This window comes from Salarias fasciatus, chromosome 9, assembly GCF_902148845.1.
Source record: "Salarias fasciatus chromosome 9, fSalaFa1.1, whole genome shotgun sequence".
NCBI lineage: Eukaryota > Metazoa > Chordata > Actinopteri > Blenniiformes > Blenniidae > Salarias > Salarias fasciatus.
The window spans coordinates 22614139-22628943 of NC_043753.1; the positions used below are offsets into that span (position 1 = coordinate 22614139).

Consider the following 14805-nt stretch of genomic DNA (forward strand, 5'->3'; position numbering starts at 1 on the left):
TTCAAAATACCACAAGGAAACGATTTCTCTTGGCCTTTAAATATTTATAGGACATATTTCTCTGTGACTGTAACCCACACCACGGGCCGGGAGCGCTGCATCCGAACGACACGCAGTGCGGTGCATGGCTCAAAAGCATTTATTTACATTTTCTGTGTTTCTGAATCGACTTCAGCTATGATGACTGGGACATATGAGAGGATGTATGGTTTGGAGCATTAGTTTCCAACTCTGACTTTGGGAAAGAAATAAATTATGATGATCAAGATCATTTGATTATGATTTTTTTTAATTGAAAGCCATGAATCAAGAACACACCTCGAAAACTATTGCTTCTTTTTTAAAGGACAACGCTTTGTAAGTTGGTGAGACTCGTTATGTTTGCCTGTGTTTGGCTTCAAGTCACGAGAAGAGGAAGAGGGGCTTCACAGCCTTCACTAAAGAGAAGCTGGGGAAACCACGGAGTCCGAGGGCATTCCTGCTGAGGATTGTAGTCTGGTTCTGAGTTTGTCTGCTGACACTACAGACTAGAAATAAGATGACACACAGTATAACCATGCAGGCATTTCAACACAAGCTGATCCTTTTTTTGAATTATTAAACAGTAAAAAAACTGAAATTTCATGTATGTGAATAGTTTTCAGAGGGCCGTTTAACCTCTACCAGTATCAAGTATTTTCATAGCAAAATGTCAATATGACAACAAAAGTTAAGAGTTTATATAATAAAATAAAAAAAATTGTTGATCAGTAGATAAATGTCTTGAGTATTTAACTACAGGCTACATTTCTGGACCAAATTTAGAGATCGTAATGTTGGAATAATATAGAAATCTTGTGAATGACTGACAGAAAACGTGAGGAGCAGAGACTGGATCAAGCTTACCGATGAAGGGGATGGAGTCCAGGGAGTCGTCCAGGTTGTTGGAGCCAGACTTCATGTCGCCGAGCCTCCTGAGGTTTTCCCTGCTGTCGCTGGACATCCAGCACATGGCTCCATCTGCAGAGCCTGCCTTCACCAGCGGCGGAGACTTGTGAATCAGTCCTCGGAGGTTGTCATTAACGGCGAGCACGTAGGAGGGAGGACGGATGTGAGCCGACGCAGAGTTCTTGTCCCTCCTCAGGACGACAACCGTGGCGTCAGGCCCTTCGACCCCCTCTGAGATGCCACCGTTAGTCCGTACGAGGGTGCCGGTGGAGCTGGAGAACTCTTTGACCTTTGGCTTCTGGGTCATGGTGCTGTTGGGAGTGGAGGAATTGGTGGAGACTGTGCTTTGTAGCTGTCGTTGCAAAGGCAGTTTAGAAGAGGGACCAGAGCAAGAGGAGGATCTGGCTCCCAGCCCAGACTCCGGCCGGCTCTCCATCTTCAGACTGTCCGCCCTGCCCCTGAGCTGCAGGTGAGGAGGGGAGGGGTAGCCCAGGTGGTTGCCCAGGATGCTAACTCTTTGGTCTTTCAGAGGATCTGCGGCTTTAGCGGCGGGTAAGGCAGGCGAAGGGTCCAAGATGGAGTTCTTGACGGGCAGACGTGACGGCCTCATGATGAGGCCGTCTGTCCGCGGCGTCAGCGCAGAGTCTGTCGTACCTTTAACAAACACCGGAGCAGCAGGAGACGAGCTCAACGCCGCGCCCAGCCGCCCGTCGTCCTCCTGTCCGGAGACAGTCCTGTTCAGATGAGGTAAAGCTCTCACGCCTGAGCCCTGCCTGCCCACCCGGCCGTCCTCCCCCCGGCACGCCGGCAGCTTGTCCTGCAGCCCCAGCCTGTCCCCGGAGCCGCCGCCGGCCGGCTCTCCCTGCTGCTGCTGCTGGCCCAGGTAGTCACAAGACCTTGCCCGAGCTTTGGGCACCCCCGTGGGCGGGGAGAAAGGCAGGGCATCCTGGGAAGCGCTGCGAGGCCAGTTCCTGGGAGGCGCTGTTCTTTCTGTCCCCAGCTTCTCCTGCGAGACGCTGCGTAACGGAACCGCCGCCGCGGCGCCCGGACTGCCCGAGTCCGTCCCCCGGTCGTTGGACGCGCTCCGTCGTCGGACCTGTGAGGCCGACGCCCCCCGCTGCCCGGCACACACCGGGGGTGGGGTACGCTGCTGGGTGTAGGCGGAGCTGGAGTTGGCGGCCGCCCGGAGGCTGTCGAGGCGCTCCTGGATGGTGCGGCAGCCGTACGTGTGCAGCCTCTTAGCGTCGATGTAGTCCTTATAGGTGGTGTAGTTTTTCCAGTCGATGTTCTGGTGGGGGGAGGCGGTGGAGGGAGAGCAGTGGTTGGCGTTGGGGGAGATGGCAGCGGGCAGCGGCTCCGGCGAGGTGGCAGTGAGACTGGCTCGTACGGGAGGAGAGAGGGCGTCGCTGTAAACCGCCGGAGGTCGAGAGGTCGCGGGAGGGGCGTAGGCCGGGGCTTCTGTGGGATGGGAGGAGGGGTACTGCAGCTGTGCCCCCCCGGGTACCGAGGGGATGACTGGTCTGGGTCTGACCGAGCCTGAATCTGCCGAGGGCCACCGGTTTTCCTCCGTCCTGTGGCTGGGCCCCGCCCGGGCCACCCGGGACCCCCTGTCGACGGCGTCGGCGGGCATCGGCGCCGTCCTCGCGCCCTCAGGACAGACGGTCTGCTGGGGCGGAGGAGGAGACGGCGGGACAGGGATCTCCACCCGGTAGCTCTGCCGTCCTGCGCCCTGGCCGGGCCCTCGGGGGCCCTCGCTGGCCGCGGCGGGCTCCGGCGGCTGGGCCATGCCCGCAGCCTTCACTTCTATCCGAGGGTAGCATATAGGAGGGGGCTCGGGGATGTTCTGGGCATTTCCGCTGTATGCCTCATTTCCTTTGAGGTATGCATCCTGGGAATACGCCTGCAAGAGATTACAGGACATCATGTCACTCGGGCAGACGAGAGGGACAGAATATAACTCAAGATTTTCCAAAAGACCCAACAGGAGCATGAAAAGCTTTCTGCTGCGCTGCGAATCTAAACATAACCAGCCAGACGAAGCGTGACCTCTTTCTTAGTTTTCCCTTCAGGTGCTAACAGTAAGTGACTGGAGATGTTCACATCTCAGTGAAAGCATGTTTGCTCACGATATTAAAACAAGAAAAAGACCAGATTTCCTTCAGTGTTTTTGTTGCTGCGACTCCTCAAGCTGTAAATGACAGATGGAGAACTGGCAGTGGATGAGCAGCACATGAACAGCAGACACAACCCCCCCAGGGTCATTCTTCCTTCAAACATCTCTGTTCAGCAGTTACTAAATCTGTTTTTCCTGGGAGACAGCGAGCAGACGTAACAGTGTGCCATGGCACAAATTAACCACCCTGAAACGGACCAGATGTGGATAAGTGGAGGGAAAAACAGAGTGCCAGGGAAGGAAATAAGGAGCGAAAGAAGGCTGGAGAGGATTCAGACAGAAACCCCGTTCCAGCCAGAGCGGCGTTAAAGCTGGCGGAGGCTCTTACCCACCTTTGGTACCGGAGAGTGCGCCCGGAGACAAGAGGAGAGCGTGAACGGGGGTCTCCTCCGCCCGCCGCTGCTGGCTAACGCTACCTCTGTTAGCATGGCTCCACAGCTCTACAGTCTTAAAACTGAGCTACTGGGAGATGAACACTCGAATCCCGCTCTCTCCACTGAAGCACCGGCTTCAGGAAAAAAAAAGAAAAAGAAAAAGAAAAAAAAACTCCTCATGGGAGGTGGAGTGTTGCCATCCTTCAAGCACACCGGCTCTCGGGGAAATGACAGGGAGAGCGGTGGACTTTAATCGATAGCACTCCACCTGGAGTGTCAGGTTACAGCCGCATTAACGTCGGCTGCTGGGCGACTCCCACAAGGTCTGCACGGGGCAGCGCCGCTCACCAGAAACCCATTGCTCGATTGTGGAAAGTACGGGGAAACAGATGACTAAACCATTCGGTTTCGCAGCACGCACGGTTTTCCTCATAATATGAGAACGAAAAACAATCCGAATACGCTCCTGCACTGCCAAGGGGGGGGATGTGTTTGACCCGTCTGCCAGCTCTGACATGTGCTCATGTGGTGTAATGAATGGTGAGTGGGTTAGTAAGCACCGTCTGCCGCCTTACCAGAGCAGTGATATCCCTGGAAAACTGCAGTCCACAGGTTAGATAAGGGCAAGCAGAGAGAGAGAGAAGGGAATAAAGAGAAGGAAACAGGTGAGCACAGCGAGCTGAGAGAGGCGCGATGAAGGGAAACTTCTCTGACACGAGCAAATGTAAAGAAGCATCCTGCTGTGGGAAAACCGGACAGAGAACCCATCTCAGATCTGCTGCTGTGCCATCATTCACATCAACGACTCCACGTCTCCAGTACCGTCAGATCCTCCTTCCTCTCCCTCCGTCACTCTCACCTGCCATCCCCCTCTCCGGCTCCTCCAGCATCTTTTCTCCTGCGTCCCTGTCAGCTCCCCGCTCATCCGATATAAGCTGCTCCTATCACACACTGGCGTTTGCCTGATCTGTGCTACTTTCTGCTGCTGTAAACAGAGTTCAGAGAGGCGTCAGCTGACTGAAGCTGCGCTCCCTCTGGTCGACAGCATCTCACCAAACAGACAAACAGAGACGCAGTATGGGCTTTTTATCACGTCAAGCACTGCACTATTGTTATTTTCCAGACTGGAGGTAAAATCTGTTCAAATTTAGCCTTGAAGAAAAAGTTACACATTTAATATGTCAGTTTTTAAAGCAGTTCTGCTGTTTGGGAAAAAGAAAATTGTGTCCTTAGAAGAAACTAGATAAACTTTAAGAGTGATGCTCAACGTCAGACATCGTCATATAAGGATCACTGCTTATATTCAACTTATAATACGCTTTAGAACGATCACATGTAAAGAGCAGAGAGGGAGGGGTGTGAAATGGAAACACACTTCTTGATGAAAACTGCCTTATTTTGACACAATGAGCAGATCCAAACCAAAATCTCTGTCATGTCTTCTGGATTTAAACTCTGTTGTACATCCACAGATCACATTTTAATCCAGGGGAATTCTGACTTGTTCCACTGGCTGATTTTGTTCACTTATTCCCATCAAAAAGTACTTTAAAGGGCATTTTTATACGTTCGGAACTGACTGTAGTTTATATCCCGAATGCCGATCTCAGGCAGAGCTGTTCAGTAAACAATCAAACTGAAATCCACTCTGACTTTTTGTTTTCCTCAAGGAGGACAAACAGCTGATTGCTTCACTGAAATCCATCGGCCTTGTGAGCGCTCAGACTCATTCCAAAACGCCAAGAGCAACTTTCTGCGGCTTTGGGTAGAACTGCAGCCAAAATGACTAAGCTATGCGCGGAATTCAGCCACACAGAGGGAGCCGGCTCTCCGCGTCCAGAAAGAGTTTCCCAGAACGAGGTGAGAGACGAGTGAGGCAGCATTATTATTTATCGTCTGTGGAGCCCTGAACCCTGACAGTAAGCCTCGCTCCTTACGATGGGAGCGCAGCTCCGCTCCTCTGACACTTCCAGCATCATCTCCAGGATAAACGTCACAAATAGAGATTCATTACAGAACGATAAGTTCCACTCGGTCTGGGCCGATGAAAGCTGACACGTTACATCAGTTCTTCTATTCCTTTGTGTTTTGTTGTATTCTGATTCAAATCGTGACCTTTCAAACCGGCCACGACGGGGAAACACACGCCCAAATGCAAAGCAGTCGCCTCACATGCATCGTGCACACCAATTTCCATTTCATGCGTAATTCCCCGCTGAACGTTACGCAATCCAGCCAGACAGCGCCAAAGGGCACGCAGGCCATTCAACGCCCGGGCTTGGTCTATACCATGTTTATTTTGTCACTGCAGCTGTATGGGCCATTTGCCACCACCCTCTTTATGGTTGCAGAAGACCTACAACTCAGATCAATAAAACAGCTTCTGCACGCCATAAACACTGTCACGTGTCTTTTGTTTCATTTTCTCATTCGTTATCTATTTTCTGTTTCAGAGAGTGAACAGAAACTTCTGACTGCATTAGCAGGAAGACTTGCACTCACTGCTGATAAGGAGAGAAAAAAAGAGACTTTAATCAGTGGATTTACCCTCCAGTCACCAACAGCAGTTTGAGGAGGAACGATTTCTACTTCGATGTGCACCTTGAACTTTGCTGATCTGCGAATAAAGATTATCATTTCTATCATACCAAATCTTTCCTTCAGGAGAATTCAGATGTAAAAAGCTTCATTTTGATATTTTGAGTGGAGGACACTGAGAAACCGCCCTGACTTACGAAATTTCACAACATCAATCCGATCTGCGTTTAATTCCTTTGAAGTTCTAATAAAAACTAAAGATTTCACATGAGAGAAGCAGCATATATTAACATCTTGAGTCTGTTTTTTAATACACTCAGAGTCAAACGTGTGGGATAAGCTGTTAAATGTCTATTTGTGTGGGAAAACTGCTCTCTGTTAAACAGGTGAGGTTACACCGAGCTCCCACTCAGCTGTGATGACCAGAACCGTGAGTGTGCTGGATATGTATTGTCTGTAAAACGCTTCTGAATAGCACATTTTACTGAGCACTTTGAATATTCGGCGATGGATGAACGAGTGAATGCTCACCAGCTGCAAAATGTCCTCATCCTTTGGCATCACACACAGCTCCAGCGAGGCATCACTGCCGGAGCGAGACAAAAAAAAGAAGAAAAAAAAAATGGGGCTTGAACTTTTCACACTTCAACAAGTAAACAGGTTTCCACGTAGAATAAATCCTCTAATAGCTGCAGTTTAATGGAGCGAAGCTGAATGCGGCCTTTTGGCAACAGAGAAAATTATTGTTGGGTATTTTTCACAAAGCGTTTGCTGCCATTAGACCGCAAACATGCAGCAGACACATCAGACCTTTAGGCTCGGTTAAAAAAGTTAAATCCCACCTGTTCTGGATCAAAGCGATGACTTGTGAGTACGTCTTTCCAATGATGCTCTCCCCATTCACCTTCACGATCCGATCCCCTGGAGGGCAAAACGACGACACAAAGCAGGGGTTTGATTCCAAGCAGCAGCTCAGGAAAACGGTCGAGAGAAGAGTAACGGCGTCAGCCGCAAACTCTCATCCAGAGCCGTGTGTGTGTGTGTGCGTTCGGGTTCGTCCCCATTCAAGTTTTCTGAAGATGGCCATCTCACAGGAAGAGAGGCGAGGTAAAACCCAGATAACGGTGGGAAAACGCTGCTCTCATGGCGTCCCGGGAGAGGAGACGAGCAGATAAAAGCAGACAGCGCAGAGGGCTTGTCCCCACCACTTAACATTTCCTGTAGCACAGACTGCCAACCTGGCAGCAGTGCTCAGCTTCACACAACACCTCCGAAAAGCTTTTTTTAAACCACAAACGACTTTCTCGGGAGTATTTTTATCTCTGCTGCTTAAAATTAGAAGTGATTCATATTTGATCGAGTGAATGGAAAGAGAGGGAGACGTAGAAAAACAGAATTAAGCAAAGGCTGTGTTACACTCCGCTCACCCTCCCGTGTGGGAGGCATCTGTTATTCTGCAACCCGGATCTGTTTGGCTTGGCGCTTCGCGAGGAAGCGGCGTCACTACCTACAGCGCAGACCAGAGCGAGAAACCCTGCCAGTCTGCGACGGCCGAATGTGAGACGGTCAGAGCTGATCATGAGAATCTGCCGGCTCTCACACGGCGTGCACCGGGGTGTGTGTGTGTGTGTGTGTGTCTGTGTGCACCTGTACAGAGTCCAGCTCCGTGGGCGGGGCCTCCCTCCTTCACTTGCTTGACGAAAATGGTGTCCATTGGCTCCAGACGGTTCCTCTGTCTCCCTGGCAACGGCGGAGAGGGAGAAGGAGAGAGAGAGAGAGAGAGAGAGAGAGAGAGAGAGAGAGAGAGCGAGGCGATTGGTCACAGCGAGGAGAATCAGCAGTGGAGTCACAACCAGGCCGAGCTCAGCGGCGAGAAACCTCACAGCTTCTCTGTGTTTAAACACTGATCTGTCCTTCAGTCCATCACAGCGCTGCAGCTTCTAAATTCTGCTCTGTGGCTCAGATTGTGTGCGCTGTGCAGATTGGCGGATACTTTCTTTGCTCGAGACCTGCATCTTGGGGACTTTTCCACCCCGACACTTCACCCAGGATCACCTTGGCTGCTCCCAGAATGAGCCGAAGTGAGCTCAGGTGCAGCGTTTCAGCCGTCCAGACTGAAGGAAACAGGAAGCGGTTAGACTATTGATCAGCTCAATGTGTGTCTGAAATCAATGCTGCAGTGTTTCTTGTTATTTTCAGGCTGCAGCGTAGGCACTAAATGTACTGAAATCTCAAGATCCAGGCTGTTAAAACAAAATCTTGAGTATATTGTTCAGTCAGCCATGTTTTCTTAATCACCATCCCTCTTTATTATAAATTTGTGCTCCCCCCATGTTGAGCTTGAACCTGCTTGTGCGGTGGTCTTGGTTTCCCCACAGCAAGACTCACTATCTTTTTAAGTCAAATGCAGTAAACTTGTAATATAAAATGTAACATTACAGCCCTAAGTTGCGCCACAGAGTTTAAAGCCTCGCCCTTTACAATGCCAGTATGAGTAATGAAAGCAAATGAGAACCTGGAACCTTAAATTATTTGGTACGTCTGTTGGAAAAAGTCTGCTGGAAAACCTTGATCAACATGTTTTTCTTGCATTTATTTTAAATGACCAAGCATTCAAAAAATGTGTTATTTTCCATTTCTGGCTAGCTTCATGACAGAGAGCACACACGGGCAAATTTGTCTCTAAAATCAGACCGAAACTCATCACTCATCTGGAAACCCTCGCTCAAAGTCAGACCGGAGCTCATCAGTGCTGAGGACAGCGTGGAGAGGTCACAGCGTGCCGACACAGCCGCATGTGGTGGCAAAATCAGGCAACCAGCATGCAATGCTGCGTTATGTGCGACGAGGCAAGGCGGTAGAGCAAACGCAGCTGATGTTATGTCGAAAATATGAGTACAGAGAAGGAGAAAACCCTGCAATAAACTGATAAAGACAAGAGGACCGTGCTCGGGAATCAGACCGAGGCAGAGAAAATGCTTTTTCCTGAGCCATAAGCCTTAATCGCTTTTCACACCCTGAAGGAAGAGCAGCATCACAGCTCGCACACTTCCTCCCCGAGCATTTAGACATTCGGCTCGCTGCAGAGTCCTGAACAGCAGGCGCAGGTTTGCTTCGCTGCTTCAGTAACATTTGGTACCTGAACACCCACCCTTCGCCACAAAAATAATAAACATCGTGTCTGCTGCCAGAACCAATCACAGGGAACGTCACACACTAAAAAGTGTGTCACCTCAGATGTCCTCTCCTCCTCCATGACAGCTGATCGCTCCCTGCATTACTCTATATCCCCCTAGTGGATGGAAATGACATGACATGGGATTAATGCTTACTATAGGCAATGTGTTAAATTACAGATTATCTGGAGGATAATATCTAATGGAAGCAAAAAAAATAACAGTAAATACAGTCTGAATGATATCTGGCTGATTATTGGTTTATTCAGACCTCACCAGCGGCGGCAGTAGACTGAGATGTACGATTCAGCTCCCTTAGAGTAAATCCAACCAGCCTGTAAAATGTACTTACATGCCATCAACCAGTAAATGCCAAAAATACTAAAATAAATGAATGAATGAAGAAAATAAAACAGTAATTGTATTCTGGTGATATGAATGCAATATGCTTGCAGAGAAACATTTATTTTAATACATTAAGTAAAACTTAAAAGAGGAAAAATAAGAAGCCAGTGTGAGTTTAGAGCCTCACTGCATCCACAATCTGTTTATTCCCCCTGAACCTAACAAAACATCCACTCGGCTTCACCAGCAGCAGCTGCAGGCGTCTGGTTGCTCCAGCAGACGGCAGCAGAGGCTGTGAAGAGACACTAAATCCTGCTGCTGCAGGTCAGTTCTGTGTTGACATGAGTACAAACCGCCAAGCAGCTGACGGCGGGACACAAAGCTGCCGCTGCAGCGGGATGAAAACCTGCACTGATGCATGAAGGAGTCACAATACAGACGATCCGGGCCATGCCTGACCTGCAGGTAAAGATGTCTCCCCACATTTTGCCCCTTCCCTCTCTCTCTCTCTCTCTCTCTCTTAGATTCACAATCTCCAGCCAATCTCGCTGAGCTCCGACTCTGCAGCACAAATTGGATTCTGGAAGTTTCCACACGCGCCTGCAGCTGGATGAGCGGGATTAAATGTGGAAATCTGAAGCTTTGGATATTCTTTTTTTTTTTTTTTTTAATGCTCCCAACTGTCTTAGCATGAAGTACTGCGTGGATTAATGCAAAGACAGCAGTCTCCAAATGACTTTGGCTGATCCGAAAACACAAAATGAGGAGTTGAATAACCACAGCAGCGACTCCTGGGTGCTGCTTGAAGAAAAGGTTTTACTGGTGGACCAAACACTGGAGACTTAGATTTAGACTCTGGTAGATTTAGGATGTGTTTTATGAAGGTCTTGCCAACTTACAAGGCCAGTTGAAATATATCATACATATATCTTTATAGTTGTGTTTGTAAGGAGGAGTTAAAAAGTAGATAATTAACTTTTATGGAGCTCAGTGAATGAGGGATTGTAATGTTTACTTTTGAAGGGTATGAAACTGTAGATGCTTTAATCCAGTGCAGTTAATTCCTGAATATCGATTAAAAACTGCATTTTTATGAAACCCAAACCCTACAACTTTATCATCTCCCTAAGATTAAAGAAAAACACACACAGATGATGAGAATGACTTGAGTTAACAGATGATGTGTAATCCCAGTGTGACGTGACTGGACACCAGCCAGCCGATCACACTGTAGTAGGTTTCTGATGTGTTATGCATTATTCAGATGAATGGATACTGAGCAACATCAGAGGGATGGGCAGCCAATCACAACACACCTCTTCGGTAAACTGGGGTTAAATTTGCATCCATTTAAATGTTGATTAGTGGGAACGGATCACCTGCGGGGCGACCAATGGGAGAATGGCGTGTGATATTTGGGCTTGGAAAACTGATCACAGTAACTACGTTGCACTGTTTATTTTCTCAGCAAATGAAAAAGCCTAAAGACTAAAGAAAAAGCAGAAAACCATCTAGTGCAAAATCTGCTCCCTCTGCGATAACGCCTCCATTCTCATTCATTTGTCTGGAACTAGATAGAAATGCTTGAGCTGAAGGCTGCGACGAGGTGAACACACGTAAGCTCCAGTGCCAACTTAATCAAACATGACTTGCATATTTCCTGGTGGTGTGCAGCGGAGAGGCGAACGTCAGCGCTGCTCTCTGGACTCCGCCCCGCCTGCACAGCTGGGCCCGGCTGTGAGGGCCGGCCCCCCGCTCCCCCTGTTGTTTCGGGTTAGATAATGTTATTCTACAGAGGGCCGGGCGCGCTGCCCACTCGCTGACATTAACTCTGGCGTAATACCGCTCCGTGTCCGATTCTTTACCGCGTGTGTCACTCTCACGGCTGCAAACGCTTTCAATGCAAATGTGGGGAGAAACAAAAAAACGCTTGAGAAACCACGCAAACGTGTCGACCAGTTCCCACACCACAGGTTTGTGATCGGATGGCTGATCTGTGGCCGCTCGCTTCCAGCTGAGAAGGATGAAAATGCACATAATAACGGCAGAAAGTGGCCCCCGTCGCGTGGGAAGGTCAAAGCACGAGTACACTTCAAACAAATCCGCGAAATCCAACTTCCTTCAAAGACAGCGCGATTTCAGAGTCAGAGAAGCCGGATTGAAAATAAATACTGTAACTCTGCCTCGGCCTCTTCCATTCCCATCAACGCTTCCTGCATACGGTTCACACACACACACACACACACACACACACACACACCGGTCCAAACACAACTCCGCTCTGAAAGCTTAAACTCCGCTCAGGCACCTGCTCAGCCCATTCCTGACCTCAGTCACACACTCGACGGACCCACATCCTCGCAAGCCGCGCCAACTGGGGGATTTTCAGGTGAACTGAGGGAACAAATGACAAACATCTGCAGACAGATGGGCTTTCGGCTTGTTTCTTAGTTTCTAGAGCACAAACTCTTCAATGAGCACTAATTAAATTGCAGCTCAACAACACGGACAGACAAGCTTTGCAAACTCACAAATGCAGTGAAGAAATGCTGCGTCCAACAAGTGCGGGCAATTAAAATGCCTGCACGGTGCAAATAAGCAGGTCTGCGGTGTTAGCAGCTCACACAACCTGAGATAATGTGCAGTTTGAGCTGGACCTGAGCGACCTGGAGCACGAGGCCAGTCCAAACAGAGCGAGATTACCATGAATTCCCTGGATGTTTTCAGTGCTGACCTGCACTGCATGAAAAGCGCAGCTCGTGTTTTTTTGGAGAGTGAGTTTTCATCTCGTTCAGGCTGTTTCAGCAACACACTCTAAGCACAATAACAACCGTACGGCACACACTGTATAAGATTTTTCTCACAACTGCTTCCAAACTGTACAACAGCAACACTTGGAGTGAATGTCAGGAGCTGAATGTGTGTGGAAGTGGTTGCTGTCAGTTGTTTAAGTGGTCGCACGTCAGGATCTTTATTCCTGTGCCTCGTCACATTCTTTTAATTCTTTTTACATACCTGCAACAAGCCGAACTCTGAGCCTAATTAGGTTTAGAGAGGAATGGAAAATGCATCAGACATTAAGACCAAATATTCCAAAGCCTTCGCGTTCTTCAAAATCACACCTAAAACCACCACAAAAATGGCAAAAATGCAAGTGCACGCCAAAGCTGCACTTGCTTCATGCATCCTAAGCCTGCAGCAGCAACAGACGTCAGTAATAATCCTGGAGTGGAAAACTCTGACTTCCTCTTTTCGTGGTCACTCTGACAGCAAAAAACACCGTCAGCACAAAGCTTGACGGCAGCCTCCACCGCCACTGATGCAGCTGCAAACCGTCTTCAAACCGTCCACGTTCTCCGTGAAACGACTCATTTCCCTATCAGAACGCGATCAGCTCGGCCCAACTGAAGCACTTCATGTCCGCTGAAGCTGCTGTGGAGCTGAAGTGGAAGTGAACTGACTTTAGTGGGCGGCCGACGGGCAGCGCTCAGTCCGAGCAGCACGCGATCACCGGGCTCGTGTGGGAACGTCTCGGCTGAGACCAGATTCAGGAAGTGCTCTGCGTTATAGAACGAGCTGGAGGTTTTAACGTAACCGACGCGCTGCGTTACACGTCAGTGTTTACTCAAGTATGAATCACTGAAGGGAATGAAATTCGCAGCGAAACAGAAACGGAGGGGGGAAAAAAGGAAGGAGTGTGTGATTAAAACGAAACTGCATTTGATGAGTTCAATGACGGGCCAAATGAGAAAGAGCAAAAAATAGAGGGGGAGAAGCAGACCGAGGGAGAGAGAATGAAACGGGACAAAACTCTGGCCACAGCTTTGTTAAAGAAGGTGGGGCATCGAATGAGCCCACTGGAGAATACGGGGGAATTCTGTTTGCTTGTGCTGCATTACGTCCCCTCTGCAGAGTTTATGGGAAAGAACAGAAATTCAAGGAAAAAAAAGAGAAGAACAAGAGGGGAGGAAACAAAGAAATGTCTACAGAGAAGTTTCACATTGAATGAAAAACAAATATTTGAACAGATGGAGAAATTTTTATGTTGCTTCCCCGGCTGCGCCGTGGTGCCACGGTTTCATAAACACCAGAAAAAACCGTCCGCGTTGGGATTTCAACCCTCTGGAAAACTTACTAAAATACACAAGTGAATAGAAAAGCCATGCGGGGAAGGGAGAGAGGGGATAGAGACACAGAGGAAGTGAGATAGAGAGGAAGATTTGGGACTGGCATGTAAATAAATGCTGCGAAAGGAAATAAACAGATCCACGTTTCAGACGGAACGCTGTTTTTATCTTTCCAGAACGCAACTGCATACATACTGTACATCGCTGTGTCTGTGCTTTCTGGAGGTTTGAAGTATTTCCAGCAGCAACACCCAGCTAGTCAACATGCGGTCAGTCGCTCCCCTTCCTCCTCCTCCTCTCACACACTCACAAACACACAGACACACACACACACACACACATGCCCGGAGTCAAGCAAACACACTGCAGTGTGAACCGAACTCCAGCAGAAAGCAACCTCTGCTTTTAACTCTGAAATAAAGACGCACATGGGACTTACTATCTGTCTGAGTTCGAGTGTGTGTGTGTGTGTGTGTGTTGTGTGTGTGTTTGTGCGTGTGTCCACATGGTTTGCCGATGATGTTACGAATGTTTTGGATCTCACGACTGTGATTGTGACCAGCAGTGTCCACGGCTGTCACGTAGCAACAACAACAATTTGTGGACATCTGTTAGAAATCACGCCGCAGCACCACGTGTAGGAAACACGACGGAGGCCGATTCTCTCCGTCTCTTCATGAACCGGTGAAGAAGGAAGAAGGCCAAATGCGATCGTAGGTTGTTTTGGTTGTGAAACTGATCAGGAAATGAAGTTAAAAAAAAAAACCTGTCATGAATTTTAGTTGAATCAAGAATAAAGATGCAAAGAATAGAATGGAAACAAGAGCTGTTACTTTACTTTGAAGTTTCTCTGCTTTTAGAGGCAAAATACTGCAGTTTTTGGAAACTCGACCAACGGTTTTGTTGAAAAATTGTGTTTTTAAAGTGAGTTTAAAAGAAAAAAAAGATATCTTTCATCTCCCCAAGATCGTACCGTTTAAGTAACCTGAATGTTTTCATTTTCAAGATGATGACTTTTTGTATTTCAGAAACAACAAGAGACAGCGAACCTAATCACTCTGAAAATGAATTTTCTCATAAATAGCACGGGAAATGTAACAGCTTTCACGAAGAAAGGAGGAAAAAAAACTCATTTCTTTGCTGCA

The 14805-nt window shown here is 48.4% G+C and overlaps 2 protein-coding genes across 7 annotated transcripts in view; one reads left to right on the plus strand and one right to left on the minus strand.

Moving 5' to 3' along the window:
* LOC115394103 (zinc finger protein 45-like) overlaps positions 1-14805 on the plus strand; it is a 1173573-nt gene that overhangs the window by 858563 nt on the left and 300205 nt on the right. The window lies entirely within an intron of this gene.
* The window catches only part of arhgap21a (Rho GTPase activating protein 21a), a 76828-nt gene that overhangs the window by 12659 nt on the left and 49364 nt on the right, over positions 1-14805 (minus strand). For 4 of the 6 annotated variants that reach the window (XM_030099272.1, XM_030099271.1, XM_030099269.1 and 1 more), the window contains exons 4-8: positions 7660-7752; positions 6855-6933; positions 6544-6598; positions 4050-4073; positions 886-2827 (exon numbers count right to left, since the gene is read on the minus strand). In XM_030099272.1, coding sequence (XP_029955132.1) covers positions 886-2827; positions 4050-4073; positions 6544-6598; positions 6855-6933; positions 7660-7752 — 2193 coding nt within the window. Of the gene's footprint in view, positions 1-885; positions 2828-3432; positions 3599-4049; positions 4074-6543; positions 6599-6854; positions 6934-7659; positions 7753-14805 lie in introns of those variants that run through there. The other 2 variants (XM_030099270.1, XM_030099273.1) reach the window with 2 other exon arrangements.